The 24,091-nt window shown below is 38.4% G+C and overlaps 1 protein-coding gene and 1 long non-coding RNA gene across 6 annotated transcripts in view; one reads left to right on the forward strand and one right to left on the reverse strand.

The window, feature by feature from the left end:
- Positions 1 to 24,091, reverse strand: part of ASTN1 (astrotactin 1) — a 505,111-nt gene that overhangs the window by 46,171 nt on the left and 434,849 nt on the right. For 2 of the 4 annotated variants that reach the window (XM_056815583.1, XM_016429956.2), the window contains exons 17-18: positions 16,400 to 16,459; positions 1,748 to 2,016 (exon numbers count right to left, since the gene is read on the reverse strand). In XM_056815583.1, coding sequence (XP_056671561.1) covers positions 1,748 to 2,016; positions 16,400 to 16,459 — 329 coding nt within the window. The remainder of the gene's footprint in view (positions 1 to 1,747; positions 2,017 to 16,399; positions 16,460 to 24,091) is intronic. The other 2 variants (XM_007480837.3, XM_001373628.5) reach the window with 1 other exon arrangement.
- Positions 265 to 20,465, forward strand: LOC103106307 (uncharacterized). 2 transcript variants are annotated; one of them, XR_461316.3, is made up of 4 exons: positions 265 to 529; positions 621 to 767; positions 7,939 to 8,006; positions 19,594 to 20,465. It is a non-coding gene; the product is annotated as an uncharacterized LOC103106307 (long non-coding RNA). The 2 variants fall into 2 exon arrangements; XR_461317.3 differs by lacking the exon at positions 621 to 767 and having other exon boundaries at positions 19,594 to 20,464.

Below are 24,091 nucleotides of genomic sequence, written 5' to 3' on the forward strand. Positions count from 1 at the left end.
GGTACCTGGCAAGGGGAAAACCTAAAACAAACCTCCTTCTTTCTTAAGGCTGACCCCAAAGTGAGGGCTCATCTCAAACCCTTTCCTCCAGATGAGCCTGTAGGTATAGGCAGTTTACTTCCTCCCTTCATCCCTTTCTGTATAAGTAGCAGGACTGGTGGCATTCATTATACTTGCTCTGGAAACATGCATTCTCTGTCAGGAAGAACCATTGTTTCATCAGACCCAGGGCTGAGGCTGTTACTGAGGGCATCATGTGTTCCCCAGGGCAGAACTGGATTCCCAACCCCCTTACAGGAGCAGCATCTGAGGACACTCCTTAGGTCTTGGTCCCAAGCCTCATCACCCCTTTACTGCACCCCATTCCTTCCTATATTTCCCACAGCCATTCCTATTTGATTGGGAGAGTAAGTGGGGGACTTAAGGAGAATGGATTAATTTTTTTGGCCAAAGGAAGTCTGGTCATGTTCAAATATTGAACAATGGAATTATGAAGAACTCAAAGTCTAAGGATAAACTACATAACAAGGTGCTTTTCACAAAATTTCTCTTTCTTTGAAAATAAGAAAGGGGAGGGAAAAAGAAAATATTCATTTTCTCTTTTTCTTAGATCCTAAAAGAGAGTTGAGATGAAGATTATCATGACTCTACCTTAGCAAGAGTGTTGCCCTTGATAAGAGGGCATCAGACTTATCAATCTTGTGTTCTGCTGCTCTTGGTAATGCCATATTCTGAGGGGAATACTGCATAAGATTTTTGCACCTCAGGTAGGTTTGACTTCAAGCTGCTGACTGGACAAGTCACTTTATATCTCTACCTCAACTTCCTTATCTGTAAAATTCCTAACTGAACTCAAAGGTCTCTTCTAGCTCTAAATCTTTGATTTGACATTATTCTTCTCAGCAAGACTGACCAAAGAGGAGGTGAGGATGGGGTGGGTAGAGGGAAGATAAGAACCTTCCTGGAATAATAATACCCTTTGCCAGATTTTTTCAACTTCCTGACTGAACCAGAATGCAGCAACTTATCTCTGGAATCTTAGGTATAGAGAATGTCATTTTACACAATGACTAGGATCCAGTGATTCAATGGTATGACATATGGCAGAGAGTGGAGGCTATTAAGATCTTCTCTGGAGAGTAAGGCTGATAAAATGGGGAAGCTTACAAGTCACAGTGATGCTGGCATGAAAACCTTCCTTTAGTGGACAACTGCCAGATGGCCTTAGTCCCGAATCTCTACATTACTCAGTTTTGAGTTCAGAAGTTATTAAGGGAAACTGGTTCTATTCCCATACCAATGGCCCAATATAAAAACACATGAGAAATGAAGAAAGATACTAAGTTGACCTGACTGTCCCCCTTTATCCAGAGTCATGCAAGTACTTAGCTTCATGATTTAAGAAGATAGGGACAGAGAGCCCCTACTTTCTATTCTACTTCTATCCTTCCTATGTACCTCCTCTTCTTACTGACTTATAGGTAAAAAAACCCAAAAATTTGCAATGTAATTTCAGGTGTGCTGAGCCCTGAATATCCAATTGGACTACCGTAGGTGGTATGAATGAACTAATTAAATTTGATATGCAAACATGCAAACCCATGCAAATCAAGTCCTCAGATTAACTAAAATATTCTAATATCTTTAGTCTACCGTGGAGCTCCACTGTGTCCTGTCACTTTTTGAACCCATCTGTGAAATCCCCTGTTGTGTTTTCATCTGAAGGTGACAGCCCTGGGTCCCTCACCCGCTGTGTCTGGTTGTTAGTAACCAGTTCATAGATGGGAGCTGCCTTGGTAACTTCCAAGAGAATTGGCTCAGCTGGCAAATCAGGGCTTGCAGTCACATGGCACAAAGGACAAGAAGAGGGGCACCGGCCTCGACTCTGGCACTCCATACGGACTCCAGCTGCCATGCGCTTGGTGCCAGATTCAGAAAGGCTGGCAATATATTCTGGGAATGTAAGTACTTTAGGATCTCGCTCCCGTTCCTCAGATTCATCTGATGGGGAGTTGCCTGCCAAAGAAAAAGAAAGAGAATGATGAAATTGTGGAAAGGTACAGAAACAGACACAGGCATAAATCACCAATCATAATCATGTGTTTCTCTATGGGGGGAAGCTAGGTTGTTCAGTGAATAGAATGCCAAGTCTGGAGTCAGGAAAACTCATCTATTTGAGCTCAAATCTGGCCACAGAACTTTAAGAGCTGTGTGACCATCTTGTCTACCTCAGTGTCTTCATCTGTAAAATGAGCTAGAGAAAGAAATGGTAAACCACTCCAATATCTTTGCTAAGAAAACCACAAATGTAGTCATGAAGAGTTGGACACATCTGAGAAATGACTGAACAACAACAGCAACAACTATTTTCTTTTTCACAGTTGGACAGACACCAAGTTTTCATTCTTCATCCTGGAGGAAGTATGTACAAGAGTTAGCACTTCCAATTTGGATGGGGCAATCCACCCTACAAATAACTCATTAAGTTAGCAATGGGTTGTGGAGGGCAAGAAGATGGGCCTTCAGTTTGATTCCAAGTTACTTTCATTCTGGTACCATCAGTTCAGTTGGTCAGTTCGTATGAGTGGCAAAGGGAAATCTTTGTAGGTAGACTGAGGAAAATTCAGGAATGAATAGCCTGCTCCTCAGATAATGCATTCATGCCAGAAAGTAAATTGGCACTTTCTAATGCTTAAATGTTAGTAAATGGTAGTAAGATGTGGAAAATGCTTTCTGAGTAGGTAGTATTGTGCTAAAAAAGTCTTTGCTACTTTTGTCTGAGAGATGAAAGCCATTTGGGGGGTTCCAAGCCTATTTTAGATAGAGATTCATCTAGCTGTATTCAGTACTGAATTCATCAAACAGCATACCCTTCTAAAGACCCATCATCCGTTGGTGTTGCTATTTTAGCTCTTCTTGTAACCTCTACTTTGAAAAAAGCTTGAAGAAAAAGTTGTTGAGAGTCAGTATTGTGTACACAAAGAAAATCCTGAACCTTTTCAAAGTGAATGTGGGCTCCATTATGAAGCATTGGTTTCAATGTTAAAATAATCTTCAGGAATAATGGGCAATGGTTGACTATGTATGCTGGTGTTCTCCCATTTCTTGAGGATCCCTACATACCTGAAAAGCTGGATCTTTGAAGGAAGGCAATGAATAGATAGAAGGACTATAAAAGAATTCAGTAAGACCCAGAAGATAGCTTTAAGGTCTTTTCCATTCCTGGAAAGAATGATTGTTTTTAGGGTTCTTCAAAGCTGTCTTCAAGTGTTCATTATATTCATTATTCAATATGAATCTACCCAAGTATACATGATTACCCTTCACACAGACAAGCAGTTTAAAATAGACTTTGATATTTTCTCTCAGAGAAATAGTTTTCAGATTACACCCCTGACCCTTGTGATGATGGACAAATTGCTTAATCACACTGGGCCTCAGTTTTCTATTCTGTAAAATGAAAAATATTTAGACTAGAGGGCCTCTGAGGTTCCTTGATGATTCATGAGCTTTTCCTCACTTGAACCTCCTTTGAAAGTCGTTCCTGATTCTTCCTTTTTAAGAATTCTGCCTCAATTGCTTTGTGCTTGTTTTGCATATTTCTTTTTTTATTTTTGTGATCTTGTATTTCCTTACTAGAAATGAAGTTTCTTCAGGGCAAGGACATTCTCCCTTTTGTGTTTGCACAACCAGCACTTAGGACAGTGCCCCTCAGATAGGAAGAACTTGTAGGAAGAAATACTTGTTGCTTGATTGATTGGTTGAGTGACTGCTACTACCTATACACATCATTCCATCTGCTATCTCTGGTCTTTGCATAGGCTGTGCCCTATGCTTGACATTTTTTTAATACTTACCTCTTAGAACCTTTCCTAGCTTCCTTTCACACTTCCCTTACTTGTTCTCTTCCATAAGAGCTCTTTCCTGAAATCCTCAATGATGAGTGCCTCCTCCAATTACACTGTATTTCTTTTGAATGTATTTTGCATTTATTTGTCTGCCTGAAGTTCCCTTCCCCTCTATCTGCTTCTTGAGGGAAGAGAAAGTTTTGTGTACAGAGCAGACCTAGTATAGTGCCTGATACACAGTAGGCACTTGATTCAATGGTTATTGAATTAATTTGAGTTGAAGAAAACATAGTTTCCTAGTTTTTGCATTCTTAATATATGAGTGGGGTCAGTTTGGGCAGCTATATTCTTTACCTCCAAACCTGAAGGAAAAAGATCACCAGGTATAATTCCAAAAGTCAGTTTTCATTACATTTGGAATATGACCTAAACTCTCAGCTGATAGTCATCTGAGTCAAGAAAAGTTCTGTAAAATCTTAAATAGCAAACTAAAATTGATTTCATTATAAAAGAGGCAATAGCAACTATACCAAAAAGCCAAGGCATCCCTCTGTCAGAGGCCCTAGGAAGGGTTCCAGACTGAGTGGATATGTCTTCACAGGGATTCAGACCTGTGCACTGATGTTTGCAGTTTTTCAGGGAGGAATATCCATAACCTGAGATATTTATTCCATTTCAGGCTGCACTTTGGGCTTCCTCTCCCATGTCTTAGCTGTCTGGCCCTGGAATTCACACATTGGAAGTATGCTCAGCCCCTTCGGCCTCTCCCTCTGATTGGACAGCATCTCTCAAACCTCCATTTGTGGAGAGTGCCCATGCCAGTCAAGTCTCATTCCTCTCTATGTCATACTCCAGACTTGCTCTGTCCCTAAGCCTAGAACCTCCATGTCTCTTATTTTGTAATCTTTTTTGCATTTTTTATGTATTGTCTTCTTCCACTAGAATGCCAACTTTTTGAAGGTGGGAGTGTCTTTCTGCTAGACTGCTATTTCCAAAGATTAGCACAGGACCTTGCTGACGATTGACAGTGACCAACTATTCCTACCTATCTCCCCTTGCTCCAAACCCAACTGTGAGCACGCCACAGCTTCTCTTCAAAGAATAATAGCCACTAGCCAGGGATAAGCAATAAGAATGAATGAAGTACCTGAGGATGCCCAGAGATCTGTTTCTGTGCCATTTTTCTTTGTGACAAAGAAAACAGAAGAAGAGAAATTGAACCCCGAATACCAATAAGAAATACTTCTCTCAGAGCCAAGGTTTCAAAACTGTCTCTGTGCGGCTTTGTCTGAGTAACTCAAGAGGCTCTTAGTGGGTTCTGGCACTTTATATAATCAGCTGTATTACAATATCAACTCACAATCCTGCTTATTGTGATTATGTTCAACAAGAGTGTCGATTTTGAAAAAGACCGCTAGATGGCACTCTCAAGTCTAGAATAGCTGGAGGACGCAAGGGGGAGAAAGAGATTGCAGTGGATTTCATCTGGCCATCTCATCATTTTCCCTTATTTGACACATAAGTAAATAGAAGAGAGCTTTCTATTTGACTTTATTTTTCAATTATAGAAAAGTGCTGCAAGAAGTCATTGGCTGGAGGGCCAGCTAGGTGGTTCAGTGGATAGAGTGCCAAGCCAGGAGATGGAGGAGGTGGGGAGGTCTTGGCAACAGATAGGACCTCAGACACAGGATTTGCGGTGATGGAGTGAGGTGGTGTCGAAATCAGATAGAAATAGGAGCCACTGAACTGTACCTAGGGAACCCTCAGGACAACGTATGGACTTACAAACCATATGTTAACATTACCATATCAGTATGTTCCATTATTCATTACTATTGGGTTTATTGTGTTTTTGTTCATTTTGTTAAATAGTTCTCAATTATATTTAATATGGTTTGTGCAGCACTCAAGCATATTGTAGGATGCATGGGCTTGGGTGTTTGATATCTCTGCAGTAGTGGAGAGAGCAAAGAATTTGGAATCTCAGCATGTAGAGATAGCGGACTTACAGGTTTGGGGCAAAAGGGATCTAAGAGGCCATCTGGTCTAACCCCTGTTTTTAAAGGTGAGGAAACAGAGGCATAAATGATTTACTCAAGGTCACTTAGGTGATCAATTACAAATGGACATTTAAATCCATTTTCCCTGATTCCAAATTCAGCACCTGAAGCTCCCAATTTGTGAAACCTTGGGCAAGTCTCTGGCTCTCTGGATCCCAATTCTTTAACTATAAAATGGATGGAGAAGGGATAGCCTGAAAAGACTTTGTGATGATATTGCCTAGCTCTAAATCTATTAGTCTAGAAAATACTGGAAACAAAATGGGTGATACAAGTATAAGAAAAGGAAGAGGAGTTCGAGGCATGGACTTTAAATCCCATCTTTTACTTTGGATTAATCACATAATAATGTCCCTGAACCTCAGTTTCTCCAAATGTAAAATACATGAATTGAACTTGAGGGTTATTACCCTGGGGTTCATAACCTTATTTTATTTTAAAAATATATTCTGATGATGAAATTTCAATATAATTGATTTCTTCTGTATTTCATGAATTTAAAACAATTATTCTGAGAAGGGGTCTAATGAGCTTCACTAGACAACACAAAGAGGTGCATGACAAACAAGGTTAAGAATTCTAGATTAAATGAAATCTATGGTCTTTCTTCTCTATATCAATATGAAGACCTTGCAATCTCCCAAAATAGTCAGTGTGCACGATTTGCTTTGTGGTCACTAGGGGACACTGTGACAACAGGCATGAAGCAGCAGCTGAGTTTCTAATTCACCTCCAGCTCTATCTACCAGCTTTCCATCATTAACACTTGTAATTGCTATTAAATATTTGAGGGGACACTTACTAGCTGATGTCTATTGGCTGTCACAATTAAAATCAAGATGCAGTTAATCCTTCTTAACTCCTATAAGCCTTAGAAAGGTTGGAGGGTTAGAGATGGGGAAGGCTTGCTTCATTCTAACGCATTTCCCCCCTTCTTCATTTGACTGCTCCAGAAATCATTCAGGGACATACAAAAGGAAAGTTACCCAAGACAAAGAACCATGGCCCCATCCATTCCCCTCTTCTCTCTAAGATGCCTCTGCCTGACATCTAGGGAAGCCACTGTCTCTGTGGAAGAGTAATGAGCTGTCCAACATTCAAAGCCACCTACACAGGCTCAAATAGAGACTAGACAAGCATGGGTGTGCCCAAGTAGGCAATCGACAGAATATTTGTGGATAATTGAAGAGATGAACAGAAACTATTACATTTAGGTGATGCAGTGGACATATTGCTGGAGTCAGGACCACCTGAGTTCAAATCTTTCCTTGGAGATTTACTATGCATTTAATTTTTTCTCATCAGCAAAATGGTGACAACAATAGGTCCCACTCCCCACGGTTGTTGTAAGGGCAAAATGAGAATGTTCATTTGAATCCATTTCCCCTAACTCCAAATCTGATATCTACTTGTATAACCTTGGGAAATCCTCTGACTCAGGATCTCAGTTGCTTTAACCATAAAATGGATGGGGGAGGGCATGGCTTTAAGGTATTTTGCAAACTTTAAAACACTATATAAATTCTAGTGGTAGTATGATGATGGGGATGGGGATGGGGATGCTTTTTGGGTATGACTTGGATGACTTCATCTTTGAGTTTCTTTTCTATACTGAGATTCTGTGATTCATGATATCAAGCCAAGTGAAATAGTTACTGTCTTGGCCCTAAAGCTCCTAGAGAGGCTGATCAGACAGGAAGGTAGCCTTGATGACCTTTCAAGTCACTCCCAACTCTGAGGTTCCATGATTGAATGATTTTTCACATTACTTTTTAATCTACCTTCTTAAATAGAGTGGTCTGCAGAAGGGATCCTGCAAAGAGACATTCCAGATTGCTAAGTCTATAGGAAGACATTGAAACTGACCTTGGCACTCTAATGCCCATTGCAGTGCTTTTTTGGGGGGAGGCCCCAAAGAATTACTACATTGACATCAATTCTGATACTCCTCTTTCTATTCAGAACATATCAAATTTGTCTCATTTGTCTCTTGTCCTCCCCTACCTCTATTTCTGTCTCTAAACCCACAGGATCAAAAGGGTGGAAACAACATGCAAAATGACTTCCTAAAGATAAGAACCATCCAAGTCACCTCCAGGTACATCATTCCTATCCAGGTCTAGCCCCAACCCTGCCAGGGTAATTGGCAAAATTCTTTAAACACCAAGAGGACAACTCCATAGCTAATACTATGATACTGACCCCCTTGAGGCTCTTCAAACATGATGGGCCAGCTCTCACATTTGAACTGGCTTCCCTGATGTCTGTAATGCTTTCCTTTCACCTCTTGGCTTCTCTAACTTCTTTCAAAATAGCTCAAAAGAATACTCATCCCAGTTATCCCAGATGCTAATGGAATTAGCTCTCAGAATGCTTTTCATCTCCATCTCTCCCTTTCTGTCTCTCCCTGTTTCACTCTCTCTCTCTCTCTCTCTCTGTCTCTCTGTCTCTCTGTCTCTCTCTCTCTCTCTCTCTCTCTCTCTCTTTCTCTTTCTATTTGTCTGTCTTTATATATCTATATTTATATTTTTGTACATATATACCTAACTCTTCCATGTTGTTTCTTCCATTAGAATGTAAACTTATTGAGGGTAAGGACTATGTTTGTTTGTTTTTTGCCTTTCTTTTCACTCTTAGTGTTTTGTACAGTATCTGGTGCATGGTAAACACTGAATACTTCTCCAAATGTCATGACACTTAGCATTGTTACCCTCAATTATTGCATTTATATAATAATTTTAAAAGAAGTAAATAATCTGCTATCAAGTTGCTATAAAGAACAATTGTTTTTTACTAAATAATCTTTTTTTCAGAACACAGTGAAAAGGTGTCCCCAGTGGAGTAGCAAAAGGTGACTGTAATAGCTTCATCAATGCTCCAAAACTTACTATTGCTGTTTTTCTAGGTCTTAAAGATATATGCTTATTGATCCACCTAAAGGCAGCATTGTATTGGGGCCATAAAGGGCAGTAGCTAGCACATATACAAGGTTGGCTCTGACTTTCAGAGCTTAAGGGCTCCAGCTGAAGCACAATCAACTTCTCAAAGTTTCCAAGGCACACTACTTTTTCCAGACTTAAAAATTATAAATGACAGTCAGTCAACAAGCCTTTATTAAGTGCCTGAACTGTGTATTGGAGCTGTGTTATGCCCTGGGAATACAAAGAGAGGTAAAATATAGTCCTTGACCTCAGGGAGCCTATAGTTTACATGTCAACTTTGGGACTGCTTTCCCAAAGGTGTGTGTGTGTGTGTGTGTGTGTGTGTGTGTGTGTGTCTTACATGGATATTATGCCTTCATTGGTTGATCTAGTCAAGACATTTACGTTATAGCAAAAAGGGTGATTTATCTGAAGTCAGAAGACCTGGTCTGGGAACCCAGTTCTATTATGTAAAATCTGTTTGATAGAGCAAGTTGCTTGGCCACAGTTCCCATATCTAAAAAATGAAATGGCTGAAGCAGACGATGTGGGTTCAAATCCCAGATCTGCTTCTTATTCTCTGTATGAGTCATCTCAACACTCTGAACCTCAGATTCCTTATCAGTAAAATAGAGAGAATGAATTCAATGACCTCTGAGGTACTTTCCATTTCTGAGAATGGACTCCTTCCTCACCTCCACATCTAAGAATCCCTATGGTCAGCTCTAAAAGCACTTCTAACACCACCCCCTTCTCAAGTCCCCTAGCTGCTTGTGTCCCTCCCCCATCCAAATTATCTTTATTATATATATATGTTACACACTTAGTTTGTATGTACTTAGTTTCTATGTCTCTCTCACTTTGTATTCCTAGCATTTAACATAATACCTCACATATACATGATAGGTATTTAATAAATCCTTGTTAATTAGTGGATTGAACATATAATCTGAATTTATGGTGAGCTCTAGAAGTAAACAGGTCATCAGATGTGAATTAGTGGATCTGTGTTCAGAAGAAAATTCTTCTTTTTGGTAACTACTTATGTAATGGTTTTATGGAGTTAATGTCCAGGGCAATTAAAGATTCATGACATCCCAGTCGGACCTACCAAAGTTTAGCAATGAAGTACAAACTAAGATGATCTGAATTTTTGGTGACATCAACTTCCAGGAAAGGAAGATAGCCAAAAATAAATGAGGGTGAAATGAAACGTCAGTCTGATATCTTGAATTCCACCCCTAAAAGCTGCTTAGCTTCTAACGCAGTCTTGTATTGGAATTTCCATTCCGACTCTCAGTCATCAGAAGCTCGAGCACGAGGCAAACATTATTTGGCTCATTGCATTCTACTCCGTAGTCCCAACACACAGAGAAATCAGTAATCACAAGATGAAAATTGAACACTGTCAGATATAAAGGGTAAAAATCAAAACAAGGGTTTAAATTTCCCTTAAGATAGGCATCAAAGCAGCAAATAGGGCAAGGTGTTAACTTTTTTTTTAATGATCCATAAATCTAGGAATTAGCCTTTTTGTTTAGTAGGGAATGTCAAGCTTCCCTTCAGAAGAGGTAGTACAGAATAAAGGAACAAGTACTGAATTTGGATTCAGGGAAACCTAGGTTCAAATCTTGGATCTACCACTCACTAGGGGTGTGACCTCAAGTAAGTTGCTCTGTGCCTCAGTTTCCCATTTAGCTAGACAACCTCCACGATCCCATGAATGGTAGAATGAATGAATGAAATTTATTTATTAAGTGCTAGAATTTATCTTGTTATACTGGACTTCAACTGGAAAAATATGCAACTCTGCTTCACTTAAATCCAATTCATGAACAAGTGAAGATATCACTTTGTGGTGTTAGTGGATGAATAACTATTGTTAAGATATAAATATAAAGGTAGTCCTTTCCTTGAGGAGCTTAACATTATAATGGAGGAGACAGCAAATAGGAAAATGGCCTCATCAAAAGCTACCAAGAAATATTTTAGTTGGGAAAATTACCATGATAGTGAGTGAGTGGGGCCCTATGGGAGTTGGTAGACCCTCTCTTTCCAGGAACAATGATTGAATGGATTCAGTGATGGTCCTTGAATTGGGAAGGAGAAGGAGGAGCAAATACAAAGAGCAAATCCAAGGCAGAATGGAAGTTGGTGAGATGGCTCTATATTTTAGGATCTTCTCCCTTCCCATATTTGCCTGTTTGACATCCTAGGCTACCCTTCACCTGTCACCTCCACCATGAAGCCTTCTCTCATGCTCCAATTGAATGCTCTTTCACATCTGACCTAATGGCCTTCATACTCCTCTTAAGAACTGATATTCAAATTCTTATCACAGCTCCTTATTTTATGGTGGAACAAGTTTTATCACTGCACTTTGCAAGCTATAAAGCATAAGTATCACTTATTATGATTGTTATTACTAGGTTGGAACACATAGAAGGCAGAAACTGTCTAATTTATCCATGTATATCTTGTCATCTTCTTCTGCTTTCCCTCTTTCTCTTCTCCCTGCCTCCCCTGCAGTTTATTCTGCAAAGCGATAAGACATTACTGATTCTTTTTCTGGTAGAGGGAACTCCCTGGTGAAGAAACTGCCTCTACTAATGCAGTCTGACACCTTCTCTGTCCCTAAATGTCTTAGAGCACTGTGAATGTTTGAGTTGCTCAGAGTCCCAGAGCTGGGTCAGGGGCCAGACTGGCACCCATCCATGCCTAGGTGGGACCAGTGCTCTACTCACTAAGCATGCTGTCCACTTAGGATGCATAATGCCTGCTAACAAAATGGTACGTGAGTAAAGAAATAAATGTGGGTAGAAGGAAATCTCTACTTTAGCCTATGTTGCTCTTTCCATTCTTGTATTCCTATAAGAATTTAATGCCTTTTTTTTTTCAGAAATGGGACATTGGAGCGAAGTGGGAATAAGTGCTTGGTAATACAAACAGTCATCTTTCTGAAATATAGTGAATAATTGTAGCTGCATACATTTTGGGGAAACAACTAAATTTAGAGCTGTAATTAGCACATGGCAACTGGAGTTTTGCCCCAGGATGCTGACATAACAGAGCGATGCTTATTCACTGCTATCATCATGCTTGGTGAGGGCAGGGCTAGGAGAATGCCAAAGGGAAAGGAAGAAAGAATGCTTTGGGACCATTCTTGGCTCAAGAGGAAGGAGATGTACATAGTTCTACTCTGAGTCCTGAGCTGAGATGCCCTGAGGATTTAAGGGCCATCAAGTTATATAAATAGAGTCTACCTTTCCTCATTCCAAATATTCTCTATTGAGAAAATCACCCACATATCGTCTACTCTGATGGTAATAGCAGAGATGGAATACATCAGTCTTGGGATGTATTAAGGTTTCTGTCTCACCCCTGCCACTCACAGTGAATTCACTCCACTTGCCAGGATTCTGTTAGACCTTTGTCTAGGTTAAGTTTTACATTACGTGAATTGAGAAATTTCTTTCTGAATAAAGGAGAGTATTGTAGTGTGATAGAAGGGAAAACATGATTATGGCTCACGAGTGCTGACATATGGATCATAGGACACAGGATCATGGGGGTTAACCTAGGTCTGTGGATAGATTTCAAGGGGGTCCATGAACTCAGAGAAGGAAAATTCAGCCTCTAGCTGAAATGTAGCATTTCTTTCAGTTATAAATTTTTAACAAGAAAACATTTGTCCTTTGAAGGGATTCCATGGTCTTCATCAGAATGCCAAAGGAAATGAGAGATGCACATGACAATTAAAAATCCCTGACTTAGTGCTAGAAAGGATACTCTTGGTCATTGAGTCCAATTATCTCATTTGACAGATCAAGAAACTGAGGTGCAAAATGAGTAGGTGACTTGCCCAGGATTATACCAGAAGAGTATCTGAAAGGATTTGAATACAGATATTCCTTACTCCAAATGTGGCACTCTATCCACTATGCAACCTGGTTGTTTAAGCTTACTTTCATCAAAATAATATGGCCAAGCAGTTGTCACTGACTTTGCTGAATAATGTTAGGACATGATTGGTGTGACCTAAGGTTATCTGTGTAGTCTTACAGCTCCAGGAAAGAAGAGAAGACATAAGAAAGGAGCTACAGGTTGAAACTAAGCTTCTCTGGGGCTTTTGACAACTTGGGTTTAGAGGTTTTACAATTGTTATGAGATTAGAATCCCCTATCACATCCTGACATTTGCAGGCAAAAAAAAGTGAAAAGTTAGATAACAAGAGTAAGTTGCCCTACCCCTAAAGGATAGTTACGAGGAAAGACCATAGAAATCTCTGCCTTCTGAAATTTTCTAATCCATCCATCATTAGCATCCTCAAAAGTACTGAACTCAGTCTTCTTTATGGTGGATCCAGCTATGCACAAAAGACAAATTGTACCTTTCTTTCGGAATGACTAGTGTCCAGTTTCATCCAAATACAATCATACTGTACACTGCATCATGAAACTATGTGAAACAGTAGAGAGAGTTCTGGACACACTGGAATCAGGTAGGAATGAGATCGAATCCTTCCTCCTTACTAGCCATATGACTCAAGTCTTTTGATTTATCTTAGGCTCAGTTGCTTCATCTGTCAAAGGGAAGGTAATACTAGCACCTAAATTATAGGGTTATTGTGAAAAAAATGAGATATTTGTAAAGTGCTTTTCAATCCTTCAAGTGCTATATGTTGGTTATTATTATTATTTTTGTTGTCATTATCTTGTTCTTTTCATCTTAGTTTATTAGAGTTCAAAGAGAAAAGGTCCTGAGATTTAATCTGCGGCCAGGATTCTATATCAGAAGCTCACTATCTTTCATAAAGAGATGACAAATACTTGTACTATAAATGTAGATCTCAAAATATCCATGAGGATTTTTATTCAGTCCCCCATTTAGGATTTTCTTGGCAGAGATACTGGAGTGGTTTGCCATTTTCTTCCTCATCTCATTTTACAGATGAAAAAAAAAAACTGAGATAAACAGGAATAAGTGACTTGCTCAGGATCACACAGCTAATAAATGTCTGAGGTAATTTTTTAACTTGGGAAGGGAACATTCCTCACTCCAGGTCTGCCACACTATCCACTGCATCACCTAGTTGTCATGAGAATAACCAAAGAAAAACTACTATAGAAACACCATTATTATAAAAACGATTGCCCCCAAATCACCCAAATATGACATATCTAGTGATTTTCATCATAACTGAACTCATAATCTTGAAGCTACATGAAATAAAAAGTTTTCCAAATATAAAAATTCAGAAGAAGAAATCAAAATTATATGGAACAAATTTAGTACTAAAGGGACATTTGAGAACATTAGAATCTGCCTCTCATTTTATAGGTAAGGAAATTAAGGCTGAATGAGGTTAAATGATTTGTGTAGAATCACATAAGCCTAGGGTAGCTAGGTAGCTCAACGGATAGAATGCCAGACCTGGAGTCTGGAAGAACTGAGCTCAGATCTGGTCTCAGAAACTTACTAGCTGTGTGGCCCATGGTAAGTCATGTACACTCTATTTGCCTTAGTTTCTGTTTGTAAAATGAGCTGGAGAAGAAATGGTAAACCATTCTAGTATTTCTCCTGAGGAAACTTCAAATGGGATCACAAAGAGTTGGACATGACTGAAAATGGCTGAACAACAAGAGCTATTAAATGTCTGAAAAAGGACTTGAACTAATGTTTTTCCAACTCACGTTCAATATTCTATGTGTTGCTCCACCTTGAAACAATAAAATGCAAATAACCTCTATATAACTTTCTGCTATTGGAATTTTCTTGAAGATGCTCTCAGTGAGCCTATAGAAAATGAGCTGGCATCTCAAAACTTATGAAGTTATAAAATGCTCATTTTCTCAGATTAGACATAGACTTCCAATAGGATAGTGATTTGTCCCTAGACCATTTCCACGTGAACTCCCTTATATTAAATTTAAAATGAAAAGGATGAAGTAACAAAGATAATGAAAGCAGTCCTGCTAATATTCATATGGGAGCAGAAGGGGTCAGAATTCCAGTCCCCATTGATTTGATGAGATCTCTAATCACCTTAATGCTATTACAGGGCAATGGCTTTTGGTTGGAGGTATCAATGGGTACCTCCCCTTGGAGAGTGAAGGCATGACTACTAGTGCCCTCACACAGAGAGAAAGTTCACATTTAGTTTTCAATGGTTTGCAATGCCTCCAAGATGAATGACTTGACAGGATTCAAGAGGATGGACTTACTGTGGGAATCACTTCATACCAACCAATAAAGGAAGGTGAAAGGTTGATCTGGGTTCTTCTGCCTTCTTAAATTTTGCCTTACTTGATAAACTATCATGCACTAGAGCTATACCTGGGCTGGAAGGAAGGTAAGCCTAAACCCATCCATGTTCTTCCCCCCTCACAGGAATGGGGAATAGCTGCCTTGGGGCAGAGGAACATGGGGGTTGCATACATTATACTCAGTCTTAGAGTGGAGATCCATAGAGTGGATGTTCCACACCTAAGAGATGATAGTAGCTGGGTTGGGTCATTGATAAGACTCCTTACAGAAGCATGTGACAATAGTTCTATATCCTTACTCCTATGCACAACAGGAAAAGTCATATATAATAACAATACAAACATACATATATACATGTTAACCTTTATTGAGTCCATCAAAGGTGTTTGTGTATATATGTATATTTGTGTGCATGTGTGTGTGTGTGTGTATGGTGTGGAGGAGAATGTGGAAGAATGTATAAACAGATGGATATATATGTTGGTATATGTTCATAGAGGCTTATATATGTATATGTTTCTAGATATGCATTTATTACAATAACTGATTTTATGGGATTAGGGACCATTTTTACCCATATTTGAGTAAAATGCTGGCTACCTCTAATTTACATTTAGTTTTCTCACCTGCATAAAACCATGGGGTGAGATATAATGTACCAAAGAAAGAAAATGAGAGAGCAACCTGGAATTATGCCCAAGGAGTTATAAAATCATGTGTGCCTTTAGACTCAGCAGTACCATTATTGGGTTTATTTCCTAAGGTGATCAGGAAAAAGAAAAAGAATCTATATTTTCTAAAATATTTATAGCAGCTCTTTTTATGGTGGCAAAGGAGAGATACCCATCAATTGAGGAATGGCTAAACAAGTTGTGGACTATGAGTGTGATGGAATACTACTGTGCGAAAAGAAATGTCAGGTTAATTTTGGGAACAAACATGGAAAGACCTACATGAAATAATGAAGAGTAAAATGAGCAGAATAAAGAGATTACATATGGTTAATAGGCATATTGTTTGAAGAATGACATGTATTTCCACCTCCAGAGAAAGAACTGATAAGTAGAAATGAGTAAGGCATGCTTTAATATATACATATATCTTTTTGTCAAATGATGACTTCTCTCTTGGGGAGAGGGGTGAAAGAAAGGGAGATATATAGGAATTTAAATGTAACAAACAAATTAATTAATTAATTTGAAAAGAAAAGAAAATTATCTTTCGGAAGCCCAGTCTCTAGGATGGAAGCTACTCTATGTGTGAGCCCAAGGATTTAAGAAACCAGGTTATGGACCACATATACCTCTTTTAATGTTGGGAAAGTGCTTGATATACATTATCTCCTTTGCTCCACTCAACGTCCCTGTGAAATAGATATAATTATTAGATCCAGTTTACAGATAGAAAACAGATTCAGAAAATGACATGATTATCCCAAGGTCATACATTTAATAAGCATCAGAGACAGCATTTTAACTCAGATCCTCCTGGCTCCAGATTCCATGTTCCTTTTTTATATCATGAAGCATACTTGATTTGGACCATAGCTGGGGATATTTCTGGAAACATTCTTTAGGGAATAGAAGTGGCACACCAGATTAAGTACTGGGTGTGAAACTAGAGGACATGGATTCAAATCCTAACTCAATTACTTGCCATGTGTATGGGTAAATCATGTCACAATTCTGAGTTCCAATTTCTTTACCTGCAAAATTCAGTTAATTATTATCTGTTTTGCCTACTCCATTCCCCAAGGTTGTAGGGAACATCAAATAGGATAATATTAGGTAATGTACTTAATATACTTTGTTATTCCCTTCCCTATTCCTAGTACCTTTGAGGATAAGGATTATTTCTTCTTCTTCTTTTTTATTCCTAGTGCCTAGTATAGAAACTTTCAAATAGTAGGCACACATAGTAGGATTGAATTGTTGAATGAAGCTGGTATCAGAATCACAAAATCATTGATTGCTAGCTCTAAAAGAGCACCACAGAGACTTATCTAAAATGACATTGATGCCAAGACAGACACAGAAAGCCTGGGAGTTTAAAATTAATGTGTGATATCAGTTCATCTTCTTGTGTTTGGCTTCTCTTAAAAGTAGAAAGTAAAGAAAGAAGAAAAAAATTAATTTAATTGAGAGCTTCAATTAGATGGTTCTCCAGGTAAAGCTAACATTGCAGAGTATTTAGATGTCAGAGGATCTGACCTCCATGTTGTGTGTGTTGCCCACAAGAGTCCAGATTTCCTAAAGCACTGGAAGGCTTGGAAATGCCTACTTATTTTTTTGCCAAAGATTGCTAGTGGGAGTTGTAGATAGTTCTTTGGTTCACAACCTTGGCATCATCCTGGACTCTTCTTTTTCTCTCACTCCTCATAGCCAATCTATTGCCAAATCTTCTTGTTTTTACTTTCACAACATCTATTGTCTCAATGTCCTCTCAATTCTTTCAGCAATCGCTCTCCTTTGGGATCCCATTACCTCTCTCCTGGGCTATTAAATTATTTTATGGTTGGTCTGCACAAGTTTTTCCCCAGTTCAGTCCTTCCTCCATGCCAAAGGGATTTTCTGAAAGTATATCTAACCATGCTATTTCTCTCTTCCATTAATTTTATTGCTTCCCTTACTATTCAGTCATTTTCAACTCTTTGTGACCCCAAGGACCATGCTGTCCATGGGGTTTTCTTGGCAAAGATCCTGGAAAGGTTTGCCATTTTTTTCTAGTAATTCAGACAAACAGAATATAAGTGACTTGCCAAGGATCACTAGTGCACTAGTGTCTGAAGCTAAATTTGAACTCAGATTTTCCTGGCCAAATATTCTATATTCTATCCATGGAATCACCATGTTGCCTCCTGTCAGCTCTTTATATTACTTCAAAGAATTTTATATATATATATACACACACCTCTACTTAGCATTTCAAGTTCTTCATAATCTTGTCCCTATCTATATCTCTAGTCTTTTTACATATCATCTCCCTTCACCAAGAAAGGAAATACCAAATAGGCTTTTAGAAAAATGATTCCTCATACATACCTTCTCTCTGTCTTTGTCTTCTCCATCACTCATCCCTGAAATGAACTTTCTCCTCCTTATCACCTAGAATCCCTGGTTTCTTTCTAAGCTCAGTTCAAATATTGCCCTCCCTTTCAAGACTTTTCCTTACCTCCTCCTCCAACCCCTAGTGCCTTCTGACCATTACTTGTATATATTTTCTTTATTTCTCCATAGGTATATGTCTATAGGCATATATCATTTCTCCCATTAGAATTTAAGTTTTCATTTATAATTATATCAACATGTAATCTGGAAAAACATCAACACATGAAGGAATGTGAGCTCTGTGATGTCAGGGGATGTTCCAGCTTTACCACTGAATTCCAAGTACCTAACATTGAGCCTAGCATGCAGTAAGTGTTTAATAAATTCCTGTTGATTAATTGAGTTATTGAGAGAAAATGAAAATGAATCAGATAAATGTCCCTTAGGCCTTCTCTAATATTAGCAGTCTTCTGTTGTCCACATTTGGCCAAAGACAGATATATAGTAATAAATGAATTAGTGTATTTAGGGGTGCTTTGAGCTCTATCTTTGGGTAGGGATACTCAGTTTCCATAGGAGAGAGTTCCAAAATTTTTTTAAGCTTTAACTATGAGTCCTTTCTGTTTTTTTTATTTGTTTGTTTATTTGTTTTTAGCTGTGATAAACAAATAGTCTGAGTGATTATTTGGAGATAGCTCTTTCAGAGATACAAATCCAATTTTGTTGTGCACAGGAGATGCCCTGGGTGAGGAGCATAAAAATTATTATTAGAGAGACCCATTGTGTCCCTCCCCATTGGAAATTGTCAGACATATCAGAGGTTAGGGTCTAATAATAATGATAATGAATGAATGAAAGTCTATGATTCCTGGCCTCTGGCTCCTTGAGTCTATTTTTCATAACCATCTCAGTCCCCAAACCCCTTCTCTCATAGGTCAAAATGAAACATGAGAATAATTTCAAATATTTACCCCAAAGGTATTTACTTATAAGTTTAAGCTACTATGAAATATTTAAATAAAGTTGCATAGGGACAGCTAAGTGGCTCAGTGGATAGAGATGCCTGGAGAGAGGAGGTCCTGGGTTCAAATCTTCCCTCAGATACTTCCTAGTTGTGTGACCCTGGGCAAATCATTTAACTCCCTTTGCCTTAGAACCAATATGTAGTATTAATTCTAAAATGGAAGGTAAGAGTTAAAAAAATAAACATATAGTTTATCTGTTATTCATCTTTCCCATCTCACATTTCTTAATTACCTTAAAATATAGCACTTTTACTGTCCTCTTCTAATGGTCAAATAAGTTTCTGTTTCCAGGGTTTATATGTTGATTGCCCTCCTCTGTTCTTTGTGAGAATCTATCAATTGGGGTTCTGTCTAGAACAGCACTGAAATGGGTGAGGGATGATTTCCTGACATCCCTGAATTCCATCCGTGTTCCCCTACTGCAGTGACAGCTGTGGATGGCTTCTTGTCCAAGTCTAAATAAACCTGACAGAGATTCATGCTCATAGACTTCAGGATCTTCAGAGCCACCCAAGATTATACTTGCTGCTATTCTACAGAGAAGAGGAAAAGAGAAGAGGGAAGGAAGAATAGACAGGAGGAGAGAGGGAAGAATACAAGGGAGGAGAGGAGGGAAGAAAATGAGGAACACCTGCAGCATTTGCTATTTTCAAATATCCATCAGTAGAAGGACATCATGAATAAGTGGGCACACTCAGCATGCTCTCAAGGAAGAGCCTTCATCGCGCTTACATGGAGATGAAGTCTGTCTTTTTGGACTTGTTTTTCCCTCTTTGGAAGGCTGAGATGAGAAGTCAAAGCTAAGATCCCAGGGGCCAGCAAGGAGCAGCTGCTTCCCCTGCACTGGTTTCCATAAAAGGGAGGGAAGTGCTCTACCAGTGAAATGACTTAGGGAGAGGTCAGAGGGAGTGGGGGGGTTGGGAAATGTTGGTCCATGCCATTGACACTATTATTCAATCAAAGAAATCTGGAAATTCATCTTTTTCCTTCCCTGATATACCCCCTAAATATGTCAAATTGAATGACTAAATTCTAATCCCAACTCTACCATTGACTTATTCAATGAGCTTCTCTGTGCCTCAGTTTGTTAATAAAATGGGAACTATGTTGTGATGCTTATATTATTTCTCAAACTAAGGGGGCACCAGAGGGTTCCTTTAACCTTAACAAAATGATCAGCATAGTTCCTCTCTTTTAGTTATTATCTACCACATCTACACCTCCTCCTCTATCATCTTATTCTTCTCACCACTCAACTCTCCTCTCTTTAGCTGGGAACACATCTTGTTTAACCATCTAAACATTTCTGAGGCTAAAAAAAATAATAAAGATATTTTATGCTTGACTCAGTATTACAGAAAACCAGCTAAATATGTGTTAGAATTAGAGAGATGTATTTGGTTCAGCCTCTTCAAATATCAGAGGAAAAAACAGAGGCCAAGAGGTAAGTCTAATTCAAATTAACAACATAATACACATTGAGTAAGTATTTATAAATATAAGGCAGGGGTTCTCTCTGTGGTCTCCCTCCAGTGGCAGAGTTGGTAAAGGCCTGACTTTAGAATTCTGTAAGATCTGAGTTCAAGTCCTGCCTCTGACACATTCTAGAAGGGTAAACTTGAACAAAACAGTCATATAATTTTTCAGTGCTAAGATTATAAACTACAGATAACTTGCTGATTTGCCTCTATGGAAGGAATTTTCACTCTAGGAGTTCCTTAGATTAATGAAATTACAGTTTGAGTTCAATCATCTCCAACAAAAAGGACAAGGTAAGACTCTAGGCTAGAGGCTACAAATGCAAAGATGAACCAGTGGTCCAGCCACTTCCTTCAAGGATCTTACAAACTAATCAAGAATCAACAATCATTATATAAATAAGCAAGAAGAGCACTTTAAATGTACTATCTCATTTGATCCTCACAACAATCTATTACTATCATCCCTATTTTGCAGATGAGGACACGGGCTGACAGAGATTGCATAATTTGTTTTGTCCACCATCATGCTGCTAGTAAGGGTTTAAGGTCAAATTTGAACTCTGTTCTTCCCAGTCTTCTTTCAGGTCCCTTGTTCTATCCATTGTACCAACTAACTGCTTTAAATTGAGTATGCTATCTAAAAGAACTTATGTGTGTGTATGTTTTGGGGAGGAGGGAATAAAGGGGCCAGCGAGGTAAAGGAAAGATACAGAAAAACAAAACAAAACAAAACAAAAGGAATTTAAGAAAAATTTATGAGAGTTCATTTTGGATTGTGGGGAGATAAAGATTCATGGAGATACTGTCATCTGAAGTAAACATTGAGGGAAAATTATTTTGAAGAACTATCCACCCATTTCATTGTACTACAGTGCCATTGTATGGTCATGTTCATTTTAGGGGGAATGTGTGGGGGGGGAGTAAAGAAAAAGTGGATTCCTGGGGAGTAGCCTTGAATAGAAAATTCGAGGGATTCATGGTTTCCATTGAATGCCGCAAAGTTTGGTGAATAAATGTCCATAATGACAAAAATGATCCAGAAATATTAAATGATAATAAGCCATTGGACAAGAGACTGCTGTCACATTCCCTATTCTCCTCCCCAGGTACTTGTCTGGTCCTTGCTGTTCAAACCGAATGGGATATTAAATGCTTTTGCTGTTCTGACCAATTTATTTTGCAAATTAACAGCATATGACAGAACGTAAGTTCCATTACCACTTAGCTCTGCCTCAGTGAAATTTATTCTGCCTTTTCTCCTGCTGGCTGATGCCCCCAATTCTAAACAGCCTTAGAGCTCCGGATTGCAACTTTTGATTTTAAACAGGTTCCTCTCTTCCTGGTCTCCATCTCTTCAGCCCTAATATGCACCAAGCTTCCCTCATCTTTCGAAATAAAAGTGTCACTGAGTCTCTGGTATTCTTTTTTCTGAGTAAGCCTTTCCCTGGCATTAATGAAAAATCCGTTTATGAAAAGTGAATTTGAAGCATATTTGCTCAAATCTATAGTTGCGATTATAGATTTGAGCAAATATGCTGCAAAACTTGGAGGAGATATGGGAAAAATGGGACATGAATGCACAGTTGGAGGAGCTGTGAACTGATTCAGTCATTCAGGAGATAAAGTTGGGTCTATGCTCAAATAGGCTAGAAAATAGTGCCTTTTATCCAGCAATATCATTACTAGGTTTGTATCCCAAAGAGATAAAAGAAAAACAAAAAAAGGAAGGATCAATCTGTACACAAATAATTAAAGCAGATCTTTTTTGGGGGAAGGAGCAAAAATTTGGAAAGTGAGGGGATATTTATCAATTGGGGAATGGCTAAGTTAAAATATATAATTGTAATGGAACCCTACTGTGCTATAAGTAATGACAAGCAGGAGGTGCTGAGAAAAACCTGGAAAGATTTACATGAACTGAAGAAGAGTAAAATAAGCAAAACTAGGAGAACATTGTACTCAGTGACAGGAAAAAATTTACAGTGAACCATTTTGAATAACAGCTATTCTCCACAATACAGTGATCCAAAACTCTTCCAAGGGACTTATGATAAAAAATGCCATCTACTTCCAGAGGGAAAAAACTGAATTTGAATCCAGATCTAAGCAAACTTTTTTTACTTACTTTTTTTTTCTATTTGAGTTTCCTTTTGCAACAGGATTAATATGGAGAAATGTTTTACATGTTTGCACACATAAAATTTATTTGAGATGAATTACCATCTCAAAGGGGTTGTGGAGTTAGGAGACAGGGAGAGAGCTTCAGAGAGAATTCAAGATAATATTCTTTGAAAAATTGGAAACATTTTGCACATAATTGGGGGAAAATAAAATAGAATGGAATATATTAGTATTAAATAAATAAATAAAAATCAGCGTCACCATTATAAGATGGTAAGTAATGGTTTAAAAAGTCCATCAAAAAAAATATGGGGTCTTTAATGCACTGCTGGTTAGAACTGGAGCTAGACAAAAGTGGAAGGGGTTGCCTCAGGAGGTTTCCTCCTTTCTTGTCACCATACATATCTAAGTAAGGATGGAATGAGGAGTTGTAGACAGATGTTATAGAAATTATTCTTATTCAAGTGTAGGTTTTAAATGGTATCTAAAATCCCTTACAACTCTTGTCTTTAATATTTCAATGATTATCAATGGTGTTTAGATCACAATTAGAGTACAGATTTCAATTCTGGCTGCCACGTTCTAAGAGGGACAGTAGCAAATGTGTCTTTCTTGGATGGTGAATGGTCTTTAAGCAATACCTTAAAAGAAAAATTGAAGACACTAAAGATATTTAGCAGAAATGTGTGCATGCATTAGTGTGTATGTGTGTGTGTGTGTGTGTGGGGGAATGAAGGTGCTTGACTTCAGTATTCAAACATTTAAGGGCCTTTTTTGTGGAAGGATTATACTTAATCTATTTAGCTCCAAAGGACAGAACTAAATTTAATGTATGGATGTTACAGAGGAACAGATTTAGAGGTTAATATAAAAAGCTTTCTAGTCATCTGAACTGCTAAAAAAATAGAATAGTATGATTTTGAGTGCCATTACTGGGAGTGTTTCAGCAGGTTAAATGAGCATTTATTGGTAACATGGAAAAGAAGGGGTTCCTACAGGAGAGAGCCAGCATTTATAGAGCTTAAAGTTTGCAAAGTTATTTGCCCAATGTATCTCATTTAGTTGTCACAACATTCAAAATCCTGATACTATTATTATCCTCATTTTTACAGATGAGGAAACCAAGGCTAAGAGGGTAATGAATAGTGTCTCCGACTTGATTCAAACTCATTCCTTCTGACTCCAAAGTCTGACAATCATGCCATCTAGATTCGGAAAATGGAACAAATGAAATAGTCTTGATTCTAGAGTCAGAAGAACTAGATTCAAGTTACCAACTGTGTGAACTAAAAAAAGTCACTTATTTCACCTGAGTTTAATT

Source organism: Monodelphis domestica, chromosome 2 (genome assembly GCF_027887165.1).
Source record: "Monodelphis domestica isolate mMonDom1 chromosome 2, mMonDom1.pri, whole genome shotgun sequence".
Classification (NCBI taxonomy): Eukaryota; Metazoa; Chordata; class Mammalia; order Didelphimorphia; family Didelphidae; genus Monodelphis; species Monodelphis domestica.